Below are 21,143 nucleotides of genomic sequence, written 5' to 3'. Positions count from 1 at the left end.
TGATTTGGTTCTTATGTAACACATACATACTTTTCAAAGAGGTATCCAAATCAGCATTTTTGTATCGCACATTAATAATAAACTTCTCAAAATATTGAAAAATATTTCAGAAATTCATATTTACTTTAAATTAAAAGTCAGCAGTAGTAGTGAAATTTATATATCTATACAAATATCTTTGGTACCTGTAAGTGATATGTTTGTGTTGCCATTTCTGTCCTGTTAACGCGTAGCGTTTCCGACGAATGTTAAATTTGGAGCTACCTCTTGTTTGATCAGGCACACCACATCGAGGCTTCTTCATCCAGCTGCAAGAAACACAATTAAAGCGACATGAAAGAAAAATTATAATCATTGCACCCAACTAATGAAAACATCATACTTTTTTGAAGTTATGGTATTATCAATTTTGTGTCTACATGCAACAGCAACTAACAGAAGGAACAGTTGTCTGGTAACCAGATGTACAGTTTGTGGAACTTCATTGTGGCCCATGACATTCAGAAATCAATTTCACTGCTATTATGTTTCCTGGGTTTATTTTGCTACAACCTCTGAACAAAGATGTCACAGTTGGACACACAGTCCATAATTTATTCTGATTCATCCAAGGTTAAGTATGATCTGTATTACTAGCTTGGTTGCTGAAGATGAAGTTAAAGTATATATGCAAAGACTCAGATCACTAGTTCCTAAATTATTTGTTGTGTTCTGTGATCCTTGTCTTTTGTCTCATTGTCACGATATTTAAACATGTGAGGTTTTTTTAGTCAAAAAGCCTAGTCACTGCCAGAATATTTTTTTTTTTTATTTGAGGTACTGAAACTGCTAACTTTATGATACTATCAAGTTTTTCTATCTTACTGTCTGTTCACACAATGAAGAGTATCTCATTGCAACTGTAAGCTCCAAGCAGAGATATTTAACTCAAGAGTACTGTTTACAACTATTTAAAACTCTACACAAAATCAAGCTGAAAAGGTCTAAAGCAAACAGGAGCAAAATTACCATTGCAGGAGCACCAGGCTTTCTACAGAAGTGCTTGGTTTTTACAGTGGCTTTCAGTATTTCAGTATATTCCAATATTTTAAAAAAATTGTCAGCATCCCAAATATATAAAAATTAGGATGATATCTAATTCAAAAGCAACAAAAAAATCAACAGCAGTATCAGCAAACTGTTTCTCACTTGTAGTGTAAGGAGTTATTTAGCCTGAGTAAAAGTGAGTAATACTCAGCTGAAGTTATTATTTTATATGAGCTGAATAGCTGCAATTTGCCATCAGGAAGACAGTAAGATTAAGACATTCACTGCACAAGTAAAAGAAAAATCTTTTCTGTTACTTTTCCAGTTCATTTGATTTTATTTCTATCATGCCAAATAATTACTGATGGAAAAGCTATAGTTTTCCGATGGTATTTACCACAAGAATAGTCATACCCCGTATACAGGCTTGCATGAATGAATTTCTAACCATTAAACTGGCATTTAAGCATTGTTTTATATACAGGCTCACACAAATGAATTTCTGACCATTAAACTGTCATTTAAGCGTTGTTTTATAAATAAGTATACACACACAAGCTTTATGTATGTATAACTGGGTAACAGAAAAGTCACTTGAAATGTCATCTCAGATCAAAAGACTCCTTTCAAAACATGCACAGGTAACAACAGCTCCAAAACCCAAGCAGCCAACCATCTTTCATCTTTTCCAGCAGACAGTCTTAGTTCAATATATGAAAAATGAAGAAAATTATCTTGCTTTGTCCAAAAGGAAACATGCAGTATTTGCAGGGCAAAAATCATAAAATCATTAAGTCATAGAATGGTTTGGGTTGGAAGGGACCTTAAAGATTACATAGTTCCAACCCCCTGCCATGGGCAGGGACACCTCCCACCAGACCAGGCTGCCCAAAGCCCCATCCAGCCTGGCCTGGAGCACTTCCAGGGATGGGGCATCCACAGCTGCTCTGGGCAACCTGTGCCAGGGGCTCACCACCCTCACAGTCAAGAATTTATTCCTAATATCTAATCTAAATCTATGCTCTGTCACCTTAAAGCTATTACCCCTTGTCCTACCACTACATGTCCTTGTAAAATGAAATCGCTGATTTTTCCGTTCCATACTCAAGGAATGAGATATACATTTTCAGTTTTACACCTACTTATACAAGACATAACATAATGCATGCTGAATGATTTTTTAGAGGTGGGCTAATCCAGACAAAATAAGCCACACTCATTTTCATAAACCTGTGTGAAGAGGTTTAAAAGTACAGCCAGACTTATTTCATGTATTCTGTAGCTACGGATATATAGTAAACTATTGTTTAATTACGTAAGTAGGAGTTAAGATCACCAGCATGTAGGAAAATACAAAATTTTAATGATATTACTGAGATGGCACTGCACCCCACTTGCACTGATAAAGACTACAGAAGGGCCTGCAAAAAACTTTGATGGGTGACAAATCCATCAAGTAGTAAAAGTGGGGAAGCCCAAACTTTAGAATTTGCCTCAACTGAAAACGCTGAGTTCATAGTTACCTGTTTCAAATAAGAAACACAGAATGATTTGCGCTTATTTCTGGATAGAATAATTACAAAATTATTAATTTTTACAAATATTTACAAAAAAACCCCAGCTGATTATTATTTGTATTTGCAAGGAAAACAATCTTTTTCTCCCTTGTGACTGCAAAGACAATGCTGCAAAATCTATAAAGCGTTATCCACCAGTATTTGCTGAAATACCTTGCAACTTCACTTCAGGTTCTTCTGTCTTTTTAAAAGAAGTCTCAATGCAACAAAGTAGATGTTAGCAATTTCTGGGATGAAATATTATTGAAAAGTTTAATTTGCTCCAATAATAAAATAAAACTAAGGAAAGAAGTAGATCTTAAGTTACAGAACAAAGGGCAGTTCTTTTCTTCTTAGTAAAATGATATCATATTTACAATTCAGCAGCTGAGATTAAAATTGGCTCAGATCTCAGAACAGTTTTAGACACATAGTCAATAATAGTTTTTCACAGTACATGTTAGATCAGCATGCAGTTACCAAGCGTTTTAGTGACAGGGTACATTTAAATTATGCCGTTGAAACTGCACACACACATTGCAGAAAAAGACATATAAATAACAAAAGATCAGTGTTCTCACCTTAAGGTGATATCACTACATCAAAAGAAAGGCAAGGAATAAAGCAAAACCAAATAATTATTGTATTGTGTTAGAAACACTGTACAAAAATGTATCAATTCTAGTTGTATTGTTTCATGGGCAATGACTTTAAATCAGTTGAATTAGGCCTCCCCCCAAAAAAAAGTTACTTAGCTTAACTGATAAAGACACTTATTTTAATCACAGGGTTTGCTCACTGGAAGCCAGGGGCAGATAAGGGTAGATATTCCAAGCTGAGCATTTAAAAATTAATCTTCAGAGCTTTTATTGAAACAATCTTTCAAGTTATGTCAAAGGTTCGATAGTCTTACAGAAAATAATGTTAGCGTAAATGTTTTCTACTTAAGATTTAATACAAAATGTCAAAACCAGTAGGTAGCATGGATCCAAAATCCAACATTGTATTATTTTACTAGGACTACTTTTAAATTTTTAGCAAAACAAAATGTAGCCCAAAATAACACATTACGAAATTCAAGCAGTCACAATTTGTTCTTGCATTGATTTTGAAGTGGTATGTACTTATCAAGAACATGATGCTTGTATCCTTATTGGTTTGGATGGGCTGGGGATGTTGCATGTTGTCACGCTGTCTGGCCCGCTAATGTTCCTGCTATTCTTACATGAGGACTAGGACTGTGGCTCACACACAATATATATACCAACGTAAATCAAATGTAAGCATTTGCACAAGTGGTTCACTAGCTTTCAGGAAATTATCTTCATGTAAAATTTAAGGGAAGATGCAATCAGCAGCTGAAGAGTTGGAGTGTCACCAAATCCATCACCTAGATCTTAGCTGAGCTAAGTTTAGCAGTCAGAATTTTAAACAAATTACATTATTAGTATTGGAGTTTGGTATTTTCTAGCACAGAAATGAGGCAAACTGTTAACAAGTTCTGGCACATAAATTTTCCTTTTTGATTTTAAATGTTATAAAAATTTTTGAAACAGTAATTGTTCTTAACGCTGACTGGGAGGAAGAATTCTGTCTAGTAATCATTAATGTTCATGACATTTGGGGATACTTAGTGTGTAATATGGTCTTCCATCTGGGGGGAATTGATAAATAAAACATTCATTTCTATTTTGTTCCAAATATAGCTGCTTTTAACATATTATGATCAAGGTCTTACATGTTCTTGATTGCTTGTGGGTTTTTAAATACTTTTTTAAAAATAATTGTTTTTTTGTTTTAAAACGGTAATGACTTTGCCTTTCTTTCATCTGTTTCTGAACTTGTAGAAATCCTTTATGTAGCAGCCCCTCAAAATTAATATTTTATCAGAATTCAATAAAGAGGCTTAATTGTGACCAACAAACTCTATTTTTAGACTATGCCACATCATATTCCTCTCTTAGGTCCATTAGTTTGGATCTTGAGGAGCTATATATGTCAAGAGAATTAAAAGAGTTTAGACTCACAGAAAATGTGAAAAGATTCAAATAAAAATAAGCAGCAAAGCTGTAATGCTTTTCCAGCAGAGACAGAGCTGAAACTGAAGTTCTCATAACTAAAACCAGTTGCCTAACCATGTTTTCTTCTTTGGGGGTTAAGAGGAAGAACCTACTTCTTTCTACTCATTTTTTTAAGCCTTCAGGAAAAAGTTTTGGTCCAACATGGAGTCAAAACATTAAAACCCCCTACCTTTAGTTAAACTCCCCACCTTGTTTATCCCTAATCGAAAAAATCTGCTTAGGCTGAATAAAGTTTTTGTTGGTTCTGTTGGTTTTTTTGGGGTTGGTTTTCCTTTTGACAGAGTTATAGCAAAAAAGGAAAACAGAAGGGAGAGTCCAACTTGACTTAGTGGCTGGAAAAACTACAGATATTTATTTAAGAAAACTACTGACTAGTACTCTTAAACTTCTTGTAAGGAGATATAGATATGTTTGCTAAACATCTTTACTCCTCCTTACTGTACTCCACTATTACAGGATTTCATCGAGACCCCTCTAAGCAACAGGAAGCTGTCAAAGAGGGATATAAGATACTGTATTTCAGCCCTTACTGATGATGACTTGTCTGCAAGGCTTCTCATTGAATGTTTGCTGAGGGTACAAGACCTTAGCTATAGCTCTTGTACAAAAAAATTACTAATAAAAGGACCACTGAGTCGATTTCAACAGCTCAAAATTTACTGTTCACTCTTACTCTGTGGCTGATAATTAATACATAAACAGCAGAGATTATTACAGTTTAATTATGAACCTTGAAGTAAACTTGGTTAGAAGCTCATCTGAGCATTAAAAGAAGTACATCTGCCATTTATTTATAAAGAATGACATTAAAATTAAATGAATGTTTTGTTACTATTGCATAGATTTTTTCAGCATCCTATACACAACTATTTTACCTGTATACAAAGAAGTTTGTGATATACCTCTTTAAACTGCAAAACACGTTTTGGAAAAAAAAAATGTGTAGCACTTTTGAGAAAAGACAACAAGTAGTCTTTTTCTACTTAATATATTTGGTTTAGAGGTGTGAAAGAACAGGATGCCAGCCGTGGGTCCATTTTCAGAAGTCTCCTTTTTAAGGTATCATTGACTGTGTTTGGAAATATATCAATGAATCACAGAAAATACTGTGGCATCCCATGCAAATGTCAGACAGTATTTTCCTTGGGTTTGCCTTTGTTATCACACTTGTATTCAGAATGTCCCTCATATTTTCATGCCATTATAATGATGTCTCTTTCTATCACTCACTTTTCCTTACTGCCAGCAATAAGCATGCATCATGCTTTTCAAGTCACTTGGGAACAAATTAAAAAATACAGCAAAATCAAGTGAATGTTGAGTAGTAGGGGGAAGATGAACAGTGTTCATATTTATGCAAATGAAAATATCATTGAGGGATTATATTTTTTCCAGAGCAAGAAAATCCTGTCAGACGTTTGATGATGAAGCTGGAGGACATTACTTCTCTGTTAATATCCCCAAAGTTGGATCCTATCAAGTTACTACTATAACTTCTTTTGAATGTTTGTCCTTCTGAAGACGAAAAGGCACAGCTTAATCTCTTTTCAAGACACGTTAGAGAAGCAGGTAAATCCTCACACACAGGATGATTAACATATTGTTTTTATGAGGTTCCTGCTGTATTCTTTATTTTGTAATCCGAGCATTGTGTGTGATTATAACATATTAATCCCAGAAAAAACCCAAATCATAAACTCTCACATATTCCAGCCCAAAGAGAGTATATATACTTCCTGCGTGGATGAAAGGGAAAATTATTTCAAACATTTACAAAATACTGCCATAACTGAATAACTGAAGGAAAAAAATAATCCCTTGTTATATAGTCATATATTCCAAGAAAGTGGTGCTAATTGATGGTAACTTGAGGACACAGTTTAGTTTAATGAGTTTTGGGTTGGTTTTTTTTTCTCAACATCAATGCAAATGTGACAAGTCTTTATGAAACAGTTCTGTTCCCAACTTGACTCAAGTTAATGCAACTCCAAATATGTAAGTAAATGCAGAATTCATCCAGCATGATTTATACGTACCTAGGAATTGTCATGCGCTAACACATATTTCTGTGTAGAAGAAAATCATGCATCAAAAGGTTTGGAAGACTCACTACGCACCACATGGCAAAATTAATGTTTTGGACTGCTACATAGATGGATTCCTTTGTATTTTATATAGCAGAAGTGAAGACAACTGTGTCAACATGCTGGCCAACAAGCCCAGTTTAGCAAACATGAACCACTTTCTATTGCAATTAAAGTTTTGGTTTGGTTTGTGTTTTTTTTAAAAAAAACCAAAAAAACAACTGATGCTAGCTGATACCCTAAATTAAGAGATGGCCTCTGCTTTTCCTTAGGTGACCACTTTCTGTCCTCTCTGTACAGCTGTGAACAGACTGTTTTTCTTTTAGTAAAATATATTTCCTCTTACAAACCTGCCACTAATTCTTTAGTGTCTTTAAAAGGCAACTAGTTACTGGTACAGCAGTACTCTCCCCTTAAGGATAAGTCACTGAAACTGTATAAAGAGCCCAGTCTCCCCAGCCTGCAGGTTGGATCATAAACTTATCTTTGAACATGTTTCTCTCACAAGGCATTTACTGCTATTGCACTGCACGTTCTAAGGTCCTTTAAATTCCTGAACTGAGGGATGTGTGATCAAATCACCTCCCCTTCAGGCAGCCCCAAAATCTGCTTTGCTTTGTTGTTTCTGAATGCAATAATGCATGTGCCAGTAGAATAAAATGATTTTTCCAATCCTGCCAGCGTTTTGAGTAGTCTCTTCCCTAAACTCTAAATGATAGAAAAATCATTCATATCAGCTACTTTACCAGAAAATAATGAAAGATGACACATTGGGTTGGGAGTCATAAATGGGAAATGAAGGAGGATTCCCTCCTACTCTCCCCCCCCCCCGAAAAAATTTAGAGAAATAATAGAAACATATTTCAATGAAATAAATGTTGGAGAAATATATATAGTGACAGTACTATTTTGTTATTGTTTGCTTTTCAAGCAAAGTAACTTTCTAAAAATATAAGATAATCTTTATTGCATTTTAGCTGGAATGAGTCCAACAAATACTTCAAATCTTAGAATCACAGAATTGTTTAGGTTGGAAAAGGCCTTTGCGATCATCAAGTCCAACTGTTAACCCAGCACTGCCAAGTCCACCACTAAACCATGGCCATAAGCACCACATCTACATGTCTTTTAAATACCTCCAGGGATGGTGACTCCACCACCTCCCTGGGCAGCCTGTTCCAATGCTTGAACACACTTTCAGTGAAGGAATTTTTCCTATTATCAATATAAACCTCCCCTGGCGCAATCTGAGGCCATTTCTTCTTGTTTCATGGTTTGTTACTTGGGAGAAGAGACCGACCCCCACCTGCCTACAAGCTCCTTTCAGGTAGTTGTAGAGAGCAACAAGGTCTCCCCTGAGCCTCGTCTTGTCCAGGCTGAACAGCCCCAGTTCCCTCAGCTGCTCCTCATAAGACTTGTGCTCCAGACCCTTCCCCAGCTCCGTTGCCCTTCTCTGGACATGCTCCAGCACCTTGATGTCCCTCTTGAAGTGAGGGGCCCAAACCTGAAGACAGAATTCAAGGTGCAGAGCACACCAGTGCTGAGTACAGGGGGACAATCGCTGCCCTAGTCCTGTTGCCTTAATCCCAGATACATTTTCTTTATTGTGTACTGATACTCTGGCTACTACTTTTTACTGGCACATTTTAAAAACCTGGCATAGTACAGAGTTGTTTGAAGTGTCCTGTAATAGCTCTGTTTCACAAAGTTGCTCTGTGTTCAGTCTGTCAGTAAAATCAGACACTGCTGGCCTTGCACGACTTCAGAATTGCAAACAGCATGCAAAACTAACCCAATTTCACTGCATGTTAAAATGACCACACTTGGTCTTTTGTTACTGGAAACCATTAAATGAATGGGCCAGGGGAATGTTTTCACTGAGGATAAGGAAATTTACACTTTTTTATTTTCCAGTAAGAAAAGACTCTTTTGACTGTGAAACATTTCCTGAATTCTTGACAATTTTAAGCAGGTTTCTCCACTTCCACACTGATAATCTTTTGGCCCTTTCTTTAAGTAACCCTGAAACATTTTCTTTATAGTCACATGCCCAAAGGCAGAGAGCAGTTAGGCAAGTGACTACCTGCTACCATGAAATACAGAAGAAAAGGGTGGAAAAAAACAGGGGGGGGTGGGGGGGGTGGGAAATGGAAAAAAAAAAAGAGGAAAAAAAGGCAAGGAAAGAGAGAAACATTTTAACTCCCCATCTGAAGCTGCAACACTATTTGGATATCCCAGTCACCCTGCTTCACGTGTTACACAATTTTTTCCATTTCTATTTTACCCTGATTGAAACAGAAAAGTCAAGAGCAGTTCAGTACCGGTTACTTACTCAATTGTGTTCCTGTCCACTTTTCCTGTCATATTAATGCCATAGAACTGCTGCATGGCAGCTATAGCTGATTGCATGGTTTCTGCAGAGCGCAACACCGACATTCGGGGGTCAGTTGGTGGAAGGTAGCCATACTTTTGTAACCATACCTGCAATGACAAGTGCAGTGGCTATTAAATAGAAATTAGAGGTAAAGAAAATGCTCCCTAGTAAATAATTAATTTTGTACCACATATAACGAAGTTTCTAATTTGCCAAGCATAAATCCTGTAAGTTTGGGGGGTGGTTGGGTTTTTTGGGGGGCAAAGAAGAATTTTTGGGGAGATTTTATGTCATCTCCTTTATTAAAGATTTGCTCTTTTAAGATTTACAGTGTTTTCTACCCAGAAACCAGACCTGTTTACTATCTGAATCTGCCTGCTTCAATTATTTATTTAATGTATGTATTTATTTGAAGTTACAAATGAAGCACCTAACCCTAGATCTAGGCACTTCAAGAAATTTTTAAAGCAGACAAAGCGTAAAATCTATAATATATGCCACATATAATTGACTGTCCACCGGGTCCATAATAATATTCACCAACTACAATAATGAATCTGCGATAGCTCCCACAGTTACACTATACTATTATCACCTCTCAAAAGATCTAAAAGAGAGGGTGGGGAGATATTCAGCTTTTCTAGAAGAATATCAAAATCGCCTACTTATAAGCAAAGCAGGTGGCCAGCAGACAGTGAAGTAGGAGTCTGTCCCCACTTACAGGAAACTGCCTGATAAGAGGATCTTCCTTTTTAAATCAAGATGGTTTAGTGCCAACTGTTTACGCTCCTAATTGTGTAGAAGTGAGAGGGAGAAGGCACTGTCCAAATAACTGAAAACTTTACGTTTTAAAGCCAGTATCTTAAGAACACCTGGAAAAATCCTCTGAAACATGCCGTCCTCTTCAGGAAATGTTTTATAAACAAGTAGCTGCGGTTTCTTAATGTTTCTAAACATTCTGCAGATCTAGCCTATACAAAACATAGTGTAGGACTTTTGAGGCAATGAGCTCACTGATTCATCTTTAAAAACGTCTCAGCTTCTCATCTAAGGACTGGAACTACTCACATGAATGAAAGGTGCATATATTGCCAATCTACAAGATACACTAAATGGTACTGCTGCAGCAACTTTCTCCCCAGTAACAAAATACCCGTGACCCCATAAATCTGATTTTCTGTTCTTTAAAAAAAAAATGAATGGGTGAATAAATAATAAAGAAATAAAAAAATGGTTCAGCCACCTCTTTCAAACGCATCACATCCCAGTTCATGGGTTCTGAATCATTACATTAATGAATGCTACCCACCCACTCTCGCCTTACAGTATGCTGTGGGCTGTCTGCTTCATACAACACTTCCAGGGGTTTTTATCTGTTTATACACACGGTTTATACACAGCCTAACACCAAACTGTGGAGCCTGCAACTTTCAGCCTGAAGTTTAGCCTGCAGAGTCCACCCAATTCAGTTGTGTGGCGGGTTAACCATGTTGGTAGTGCACTCCTCTCTTACAGATCCAGTGAAGAATCTCAAGGTGGATTAACTCATTGCTACGGTTCATTTTACTAACACTGAATGTGTATTATAGCATTGGCTCGGTGTAAATTAAAGATCAAACTGGCAATAAAGACAGGGTAAACCTCCAGGTTACAAGTTCAGATAATTCTAAAATAAACAGGTTTACCTTCCCATAGTGAAGTTCAGACAAAATCTCAACAACATTTGTGAGCTCCACACAACAGGGAGATACAGTACAGACAGGATTAAGACTCAGCCTAACCTCTTTCACCTCCATACTATCTCTATATACAGAAGCCATTCATAAAAAGAGCAAAATTTTGTTTAATATTTAGGAAGATTATTTTATTTTCAATATTAATTAATTGCTACAATAAGTATCTACATCCACCTTTACACACTCCTGACTTCTTGCATTTTCAGCTTCAAGAGTGAACTTGTGAACACTAAGTTTGTGCTAGTTTTGGGTTATCACACAAATAATTTAGTTTACATGTTGCTTTGCACAGGAAGTCTGGGTTTCCTTCCATTATTGGAAGATAGCTCTGAAAGTCCAGCTGAAGCTGGAAGGTTGGCAAGAGCAATGCAATATGTGGAAACAAGACCATGGAAGTAAGAAATAAGTTTCACACAGAGTGGGTTGATTTCAATGTGGCATGTAGAGTCACTTTGCATTAATATTTACAACAAGAATATTTAAGAATTAGGTTATTTTGAGATTTGTCTTCTCAAATAAGTGATATTAAAACAAATGGGGTCAGTCAGGAAGAAAAATACTTTTGAGCAGCGTGTCACTATTGCCTAAGATGATTCCACTGTCTTGCCACCTTCTCAGCATGAATTCGGTATATAGACATAAAGCAGGGTTTTTCATGAATCTCTTTCAGGTGCTAAGGGCACACAAAATTGCTTGGCAGGCTTGTCAGACCACCTATCACCACTCAAAACTATCCTCACTGGGACATAACTGCAGGAGACAGAGGTATCGGGTTACAGGTAACCAAACTTCCCAGCAGCTAAACCTTGAGATATCTGAATCAGAAAAGCTATAAGCAGACAGACAGAAAAAAATAGCTCGGGGAGCACAGCTCATGGGAGAAGTGGAGGACAGAGGAAAAACTGGAACCTAGCAGGGTGACACTGCAGGCACAGAAAAGGAAACGAGGTGGCTCAGAAACAGCAGGAGAGATCAGTGTAGCCTTTCACCTTCTAGGAAGACTTAAATACAAGTTAAACACAGGATGCCTGATACAGTCGCTTCCTATCATTGAACAAAAGAATCAGACCATCTGGGTCTTCCCTCAGCCTGCAAAATAGCAACTAGAAGACACAGCCAACTCACTAGAAAGTCAAGTGACACCCTGAAAGCAAGTTTCTTTTTTTTGAAAAGTCACACAAATGAACCTCCAAGACTAATAACTGGTAAATGCTTGAAAGCTAGTAGCATTTAGCATCACTAAACTTAGTGCTACTAAATGCTACTAGTGTTTTGTCCTTGTTGGAAAGGATCATGAAACAAGATAAGAGACAACAAATCCGGGTCCTGTTGCATTCCTCAGATTCCTCAGTTTTCTGTTAATAAATTTTGAAGGACTTCGGCTCAGTCTGCCAGGTACCTGAAATATATCCCTCAGATTCTGTTGTGCATAGTCCAGATGCTGGGAACTATGGAAGAGAAGCTTAATTTTAAAATGAAGTCACAAATAGATATGTGGGTAAAAGAACAAAGAGGAAAAGAAACAGAATGAGGCAGACACAGCAGGAGAACAAAGGAGCAGGATTTTCTTACATTTGAGGCAACCTATTAAAGAAATCATGAATTTCCCTCCTCCTTCTGTACTGAAAGTAGATGTGTCTCTGCCTTGATGCACTTCAGCAACGACAATGCAGTGCTGGCGAGCCACCTGTCATCCTGAGGAACTAATTTGTTTTGGAACAAGGAAATAGTGAAGTAGATCCCTCTAACATGTAATGTCTGGGACACCAACAGAGACCTTTTGCACAGACTCAAAAATCAGTGGTATGTCCCATTCCTTTAAAGTTTAGGAAGACAAAATACTGCTAATTCAAGTGAAGTTTTCAGACAGGGTTTTCTTGTCCTGAAGCAAAATGAAAGTCATGGTAACCTCTCACAGTAGCCACAGGAAAACACAGCTGGAAGACAATGGGTTCCACTACTTCCCTCTCTATTATAGTTCTTTACTATCCTACTGCTGTGAAGTTTGCCTTAGAGTTGAATCTCCCTTACTATAAGGCTGTAACATGTTTTACCTGCAACGGGTGAGGGGAACCAATTATTCCCTTCCCCACTGCAGTGGCTTATTATGTATTTGAACTCTCTTATGTGAGTCACTCTTTCTATTCTTTTTTAAATAAAGAAAACTCTTGTTTAATCTTACTTCATTGTCCATATTAACCTCCAGGAAACTAGAAGGCAAAATCTATCTTTACTAAGCACCTGCTCACACGAGATGTGTATGTTAGTTCCCATTCTTAGCCTATTGACAAACACTGCAGTTCAGTTGCAGTGTTAGGAGTAATACAGAAGAACACTCAAACACTTCATTTTGGAATACACACACTCTCAGACACACTCCCGCACCACCCCCCAAAAAAACCAAACCCAAACCCAGAAAAAAAATTACCCTAAAATATTTTTTTATCACAAACTGAAATTCAAGGCTTATGTCCCATTTATCAATAAATTTTAAACCATGCTTTAAACACATTTTTCCCAGCAGAAAAATTCCTTCACCGTAATTCCACCTTCTCTTTTCATAATTGTAAGAAAAAAAGATAAACAGAATCCATTGGTGATGAAAGCTGTAGTGATGCTAGGAATTTGTTGGGGGCCTGCCACTTCTGCAGGAGACCACAGCACCTGTAAGTGCTCAGCACATGAGCTATATCACCTTCTAGATTTTGAATGTCATTGACTAGATGCCTAAGGTTTGAGGGGGGGCTCTGTGATGATTAAGAGATTTTTTTGTTTTAGTTTTTAACTGCTACTAATGCTATGCTATATGGATCATCTGGCTAGGGCATAGATAGCATTAGGTCACATGGTTGTATGTTTGTCTCTAAAGGATAAAGCATGGGCTAACTTAAAGTGTATTAAATACACCAATGGATTTCACTAATTCACATCTTTGCTGGTTTGGGAAGACAGAGTGGTCTTGAAAACAGTATATTATGTTGACACCAGTTACTAAGAACAAAGAAAATCCATATATCATCAAAGATTAAGCAAGATTTTTATTAAGATAATCAGAATTTCAGAAAGCGTACTGTTTTCTAAGATAAAATTGTTCATTTTTTGACAGTTCCTCTAAGAGAACTTATCGACAAATTATTAATGGTCCTGAGCAACAGTACATAGTATAAGCTACAGTACAATTATTTTCTATGAACCTGAAAGCTTAGTAAATCACAGTCTAATAAATCACCGGCCAAAACAATTTCATAAACACCTTCAGTAGTGTAGCTGTATATTATTATTCTTCAGATATTCCTGTTCCATTTTTACATTTTGTCATGCAAACAAAATTTTTATCTGTACTGAGTTAAAATACGAGTTTTCAAAATGTCAAAATACTTTTACTTTTGTTTTTAATACACTTCCACCAAAGACACTATAAGTACAATGATTTAAAAGATCTGAGTGATTAATGAGATTTATACTTTCAAAAAGCGTACATTTAAGGATCTAACTTACACTGATCACCACAAGATTTAACAGTTCAAGTGCTTGATGTCCTTTTGAAAAGAGTTGAAGGTTTTCACTATGGTATGGATATACAAGCTAACTCTGGAATTAGTATCCACATGACCAGGTAATTCCTCCATTTAGGTCAATTAATCATGGCCAATGGTGTATTTTGATTATAGACCTAACTATTGCAGCTAATACTGACTTTTCAGTGACAACTTGGTAGCCAGCCAGACAGAGATAGAAGTGTTTACATAGGGCATTACAGGGTATCTCCGCTGGTTTTTCTACTTATTATCTCTAACACCAGCAGTTCCTCATTGGTGATGTTTATTCTTTTTAACAGGAAAAACTGATGTGAATTTACAGAATAGGTATACAGTGTACAGTATCTATCTAGTAAGAAAAATATTTCAAAAAAAAGCCTGTAACAACAACATGTAGTCCAGAAGAATCTAACCTAGTCTATCAGAAATGTCTATGGAATAAGAACAAGAATTATGATAGATAATATAACAGATTAATGGTTATGATTGGTTTGCTACCTATGGTTGTAATTTAAGATAACTAATCCTTGACATCTAAAAAAGAGCCTGCATGCTCAGAATACATTAGTCTGGAATGGCCAAAACCAAATCCACTTCTTGGAAATTGTATAGCAGGGTGGAAAAGATCTTAAATAGAAGGAATCATCTCCAGTCCAAGCTACTATCTTTTCTGTTATTATGAACATGCCAAAAAGAAAAAGTCAGTATAGCAACTTGCAAAATTTAGTTCTCCAATGACCTAAACTAGAAAGTGACCAACTTCTTTTCTTAGGAATTACTGTGATAACTTGTCCTGGTTTCAGCTGGGATTGAGTTAATTTTCTTCTTAGTATAGTGCTGTGTTTTGGCTGTGATATGAGAGCAATGCCCCAGAGGGCTGGAGGGGCACAGGACACTGGGAGGGGACACAGCCAGGACAAGTGACCCAAGCTAGCCAAAGAGGTATTCCACACCGTATGGCGTCATGCTGAGTATATAAACTGGGGGAAGAAGGAGCGGGGGGACATCCAGCATTATGGTGTTTGTCTTCCTGAGTAACCGTTACGTGTGATGGAGCCCGGCTTTCCTGGGGATGGCCGAACACCTGCCTGCCCATGGGAAGTGGTGAATGAATTCCTTGCCTTGCTTTGCTTGCGTGCATGGCTGTTGCTTTACCTATTAAATTGTTCTTATCTCAACCCTTGAGTTTTACATTCCTTTCCAATTCTCTTCCCCATCTCTCTGTGTGAGGGGGAGTGAGCAAGCAGCTGCGTGGTGCTTGGTTGCCAGACAGGGTTAAACTACGACATAGCCCCACCAAAAAACAATTGAGATGTGGTATTGGCACAGTCTTAGACACATTAATAACGGTTACCTTTATCACAGATTACAGAATTTGTAACAAGGACTTGATAATTCAGAAAAGTCTGTGGGATGTCTAGGTTGCAGGCTGCTCCATAATAAACACTTAGATGCAGTACTGGAAGTAGCAGAGTTGAGCCTACAGTGGGCCAAAGAAGAGGGTAAATTGGTCCCCACAGATTTCAGTTGCTGCAGCTAGATAGTTCAAAATCAGTTGAGGCATCTGCACTGTTATAGTATGTATATGCTTACAGGTTTTTATGCATTTCTGCTACAAAATGGATGTGAAGCAACATTCATATTGCATGTCTCAGACAGTACAAAACCAGGTTTACCAACACACGATCTTGTATGTCTCTTCCTACATGAACTCAGGAGAGAAGGGACAGAGCCTGGAATTTCTGTACATAAGTGTATAGCGACCGAGACAATTTTTAAAGGGAGCTCCTCTCCCCTGAGAGAGGTAGCTCCATTGCAAGGATCCAGACTGCAGCGAAAGGCCAGAGTCTCTGCCTGGTTAATGACCTGAACCAAACTCAGAGTCTAAGGAGTTCAAGGACCTACCAGTAAGTGGCAGATGTGGGATCTGCATGTAACACTGTGCTTGACAGGCTCTGAAATACACTTGGAACGGGGATCAGGTACTCCCCAGCTCCAAAGGCAGGTGTTACATTGGTCATTCACTACTGCTGCGTGTCTGTACTGAGAGTGGGTTAGTGCTGTAACAACTATGACACAAATCCTTGCCCTGGAAAGAAACTCCTCGTACCTTCATTGTTCCCTGTAGCAATATGCACAGTTAAAACAGACTGCAGAATGTGAACCTTACGTGTTAGCTGCTCAGGGTAATTTTCTCCAGTCACTAACAGAAATTGTGGGAGAAGTTTGGCATGAACCCAGACCAGTGGAAACACTTCCACAAATAAAACTAACAGTTCTAGTAGATGTAAACACTCAGTCACGAGCACATGTTAGGGGACACTGTCACTACACCTTACTAGAATGCCTATCGCTTCTAGGAAAATATGAAGTGCTCTGCAGGAATAAGGATGCTGTGTTGAATAACCTGGCCAGAGAAGTCATGACTGCTTCAGAAAAAAAGAAAAAAAAACTTCTAAGGTCATGAAGACGACTAAGTGATTGGAGCATTTCTTCTATGAGAAAAGACTGAGAGAGCTGGGACTGTTCTGCCTAGAGAAGAGGAGGCTCAGGGGTTATCTTATCTATATATACAAATTTCTGAAGGAAGGGAGTAGAGAACATAGAGCCAGGCTCTTTTTAGTGGTGCTCAGTGGTGGGACCAGAGGCAGTGGGCACAAAGTGAAACACAGGAGGTTCCCTTTCAGCATAAGGAAACACTTTTTCGCTTGAGGGTGGTCAAACACTGGCACAGGTTGCCCAGAGACATCGCAGAGTCTCCATTCTTGGAGATACTCAAAAGCCATCTGGACATGGTCCTGGGCAGCCTTCTCTAGGTGGCCCTGCTTGAGCAGGAGGTTTGACCAAATGACCTTCAAAGGTCCCTTCCAACCTCAACCATTCTGTGTTAACTCTGTGATTCCAGACTGAAAGCCCCAAAACTTATCCTGAAGACTTATAGAATCCTGCTTATACTGGCTCAAAGCATAGAAAAGTCCCTGAGGGATTAGAAATCCAGGTAAGTCACTACTTTATATTTTTACAGGTTTTTTCACCCAAAGTCTGTTGTAACAATTACTTTAAAATTACTCCATACTAATTCTCATATGGTCAAACAAAACAATAGACTCTTTTACTGCATACGCTACTCTCAAACTGAAGTGGATGTATATTTTAGCTCACACAGAGAAAGTGCATAGGTCCATACAGGAATATGTCCTGAGGCTGGCCAGTTTAAATTAGCAGTTCTAACAGAATGTTCTCTTGATGTCACTGCAAAACTTTGGTTTGAAACAGGAGACTGCTAACTTTGGCTAAACATGCATCCATTGAAAATTATGTTTACAGTGACTGATTTTCTTAAGACAGTCACTCTCCTCATGGAGAAGGGAAGACTTCGTTTGGTATTATAGCTCACATGCTTGTACCCAGTGTCATTCCAAGATCTCCAAGACAGGAAGAACGGGAGTTTAGGAGGGAAAACATGCCTACATACTTACATTCCTAAACAGCCAACATGTTTTATGGACCCTCTTACTTTGGCCAACAAGGCACTGACGCTGCTTCTAACATGATCAAAAAAAATAATAAAAAAAAAAAAACCCTGACAGAGAATCAGAATATACGAATATGGGAACACTAGTTATTGTGATTTATGCAGAAGTCAGATAGTTTGCTATAAGAAGGAACAGAGTCCCATTGTGCTGCACTGAACAAACTAAGAATGAGAGTCAACTCCTCCACCAGAAATAGATGTGTGAAATGAAGAAACAGTTTGTAGGAAGGACAGGCTGAAAACCCCTATGTACAAGGGGTGTTGAGTAATTTAATCTTTTAAACAACATAAAATAGAAAAAATACTGAGTAATTCTTACTAGTTATCCACAGTCATTGAAAAAAAAATACAGTCTTGGCGTTAACAAACTATCTAGAAGAGTGTTGCAAAATTAGGAAAAAAAGTTATGTTCAAAGATGAAAAATAAGTGCCAGGAAATTAATTCTCCACAGAGATCTCCTTCTAGAACACCTATTCAATAACACATTTTATTTATGAATGTCAGACTAAGGAAGAACTTGGGTGCAATTTTATAACTTTCTGCCTGATAGCTAAGCAGTCTGGGTTCTGGTATACATTGGTTGGATGGCACTTTGAGAAACTTGGCCTAGTGGAAGGTGTCCCTGTGCATGGCAGTAGGGCTGAGACAAGATGATCTTTAAGGTCTTTTCCAACACAAACTATTCTACAATTCTATGATTTTGCAAGACTTGTAGTCTACTTTTTTGACAACTATCATATTGCAGTGTATGGAGATTGCCCACAAGATTCCATAACCTCCAGTCCCTATAAGAATTATTTTATTTGTTGAATCTTTTACTTTTTTTTGCCTCTTTCTCTCCCTCTTAGTGTATATGCTGAGAGGTTATTTGTATTCCTACCTGGAATATCCTTGATCTTTGCTGGGTCTGATTTTTTTTCTCTTTCTTTTACTGTTTTCTATGGCTTGTTGTATGTAACTGTGGTGTTCATTCAGGTGACTGTATCCCAGAACACGACTGGCCAGATCAAGGTGAATGGCATATATCAAAAGAAATGATGAGGCTCGAGTCAGAACAATCTTGGTTGAGCCACAGGCCCATTAGGTGTTCCTGGGAAAATCAGCTAGCTTTTGTGGTAGCAAAAATGAGTGATGCTAACAAACGTTTCTCAACACAGCATTGCAAGAATCCCGACAGGGCTTGGAACATACAAAATGCTACAAAAATGCAACTATCATTTGGTGATGTATCGAGGCAAGAGTTCAAAATGACTCTTTCATCACATCACACTCCAGATTGTCATTGCCTTGGTATTAGCATCTTTGATCCTTATAGCTTTGCAATACCCCACCTGCAAACTGATTATTTTGGTCTAATCCATCTATATATTGCCAGCATTATTTTTACTATGTCTATTATCATCACAGTATTTTAGCACAGAATGTTTCTTTTATTTCACTGTTTCTAAAAGCAAACAGGGAACTGAAGACTAACCAGGGAAAGAGAGTTTGCTGCTCAGATCTACAACTTAGCTCTTGCTTGGACTTTTTTTTTCTTCTATTTTAGGTACCACAAGAGAAAGACCTATCTCCCTTCACGCACATATTCTAAACAACTAAAGCAACGTATTTCATCATGAATTCATGAGGACTGCCTCGCTACTTCCATCACTATACTACAAGCAGTGAAATCTCAAGATAGTTGGCACTAGCTGGAAATGGCCCCATACACTTTCAGGCTCCCAGAATATAATAGCAGTCAAAGATGTACTTCCAAAGAGAGACATTCATATCAGTAAAATTTAGCAGTAATGTAGGATTTTTCCTCACAGACTGTAAAAATCATTAGCAGCAGCTACATTGGACAAATAGAAACTGTATACTACTGTAAGACTAATGTAAAAAATCTGTTATTTAGTATATCTTCTATGGCAGAATTATAAATTACATGCTGTCACGTAAAAAAAAGAAAACAAACACAAAACCCCACCAACAGTGTATCAACCAAAAATGCATTAATCAGCACTGCTCTTTTTTATATGTCCCAACAGGTTTCTTAATGTACTAAAACTTTGTTCTAAGGTATTTCTATATGAAATACATAAATACATAATGTACCAACAGATGGTGTTGTGCTACTTTAGAAAGGCTTGTGGGAAGGTACTCCATTGTAATAAAATCAAATGGTCAAGCTACAAAGTTCCCTTGGGGAAATGATTATTCAAACCATTATCTGACACTTGAATCCATTAGAAAAAATAACTTTACTACTATAGTTTAAGCAGTTTTACGTTTACATCAGTGAAGTAGATGAACTGCCAGTTAAACATCTATAGGAAATGTGACATGGCCAAATTATTTTTTTTCCTCTGAATCACTTAAATCATTTATCTTTAATTATCTTCATTATAAGAAGTTTTTTCTCATTTTACAGACATAAGAAACATAACATCTTGAATCCTAAACACATCCATTGAATATATATGCAAATATTTACTGCATATATATCAATATCATTAATATTTTTATATGATCTATTAAACTGACATTGCATTAAAGCAAAAGAATAGAAATACAACAATGCATCACATATCTTTGGTGGGTTTGTATTTCATAGCTTTTTTTACAGCACCTTTACAGAGGAGACTGCACGTAAATTCATACTGTCCTGCACATCAGCAGTGTTTGAATGTCTGTTTGTACAAAAACAACTGTCTATGCTCAAGTCAGCAGCAAAATTGCCTTCAGCGGAAACAGGAAGTATTTAACTGAATCAGTTTCTTTATTTTGTTACATGTTATTTTTACTTGTTCCCTTTCTATGCCTTTTCAACAATCAGTAATGTCACTACTACTTGCAATATAAGCTTTTATGGCTCAGTATGCTTTTCTCCTGCGGTGAAAAGAGTTTTTAAATATAAATTGATACTAAACCTGATTTTAACTTAAAAATCTATTTTTTTCTGTCTTCTGCTTTTTAAAGTCAGACATTTCAGATGTAAAATTTAAGATTTAAATTTAAAAAATAAGATGCTGTTCTTGCTTTCTGGATATCGCTCCATATTTTAGAAATCCTTTTTTACAATCAAGTTGCTAAAAGATCTGTGATATTTTCAGTACTATAACAGCTCTTTGAAAAGTCTGATTTATGTTTGTCTGCAGAAACCTGTAGATAGAAGATGAGCACAGATTTTATAAGTACATAAAACCTACACAGAGTATCAGTTTGTCAT

The 21,143-nt window shown here is 37.2% G+C and overlaps 1 protein-coding gene across 3 annotated transcripts in view; it reads right to left on the bottom strand.

Annotated features, from left to right (window-relative positions):
• The window catches only part of MMP16 (matrix metallopeptidase 16), a 194,107-nt gene that overhangs the window by 92,235 nt on the left and 80,729 nt on the right, over window positions 1-21,143 (bottom strand). For 2 of the 3 annotated variants that reach the window (XM_080381863.1, XM_080381864.1), the window contains exons 2-3: window positions 9,080-9,228; window positions 186-308 (exon numbers count right to left, since the gene is read on the bottom strand). In XM_080381863.1, the coding sequence (XP_080237989.1) occupies window positions 186-308; window positions 9,080-9,228 (272 nt within the window). The remainder of the gene's footprint in view (window positions 1-185; window positions 309-9,079; window positions 9,229-21,143) is intronic. The other variant, XM_080381865.1, reaches the window with a different exon arrangement.

The sequence above is a fragment of the Falco punctatus genome (assembly GCF_963210335.1).
Source record: "Falco punctatus genome assembly, chromosome: 3".
In the NCBI taxonomy this organism is placed as follows: domain Eukaryota; kingdom Metazoa; phylum Chordata; class Aves; order Falconiformes; family Falconidae; genus Falco; species Falco punctatus.
Note: the sequence above shows the minus strand (reverse complement) of the source record. Positions and strands in the feature narration are given on the sequence as shown.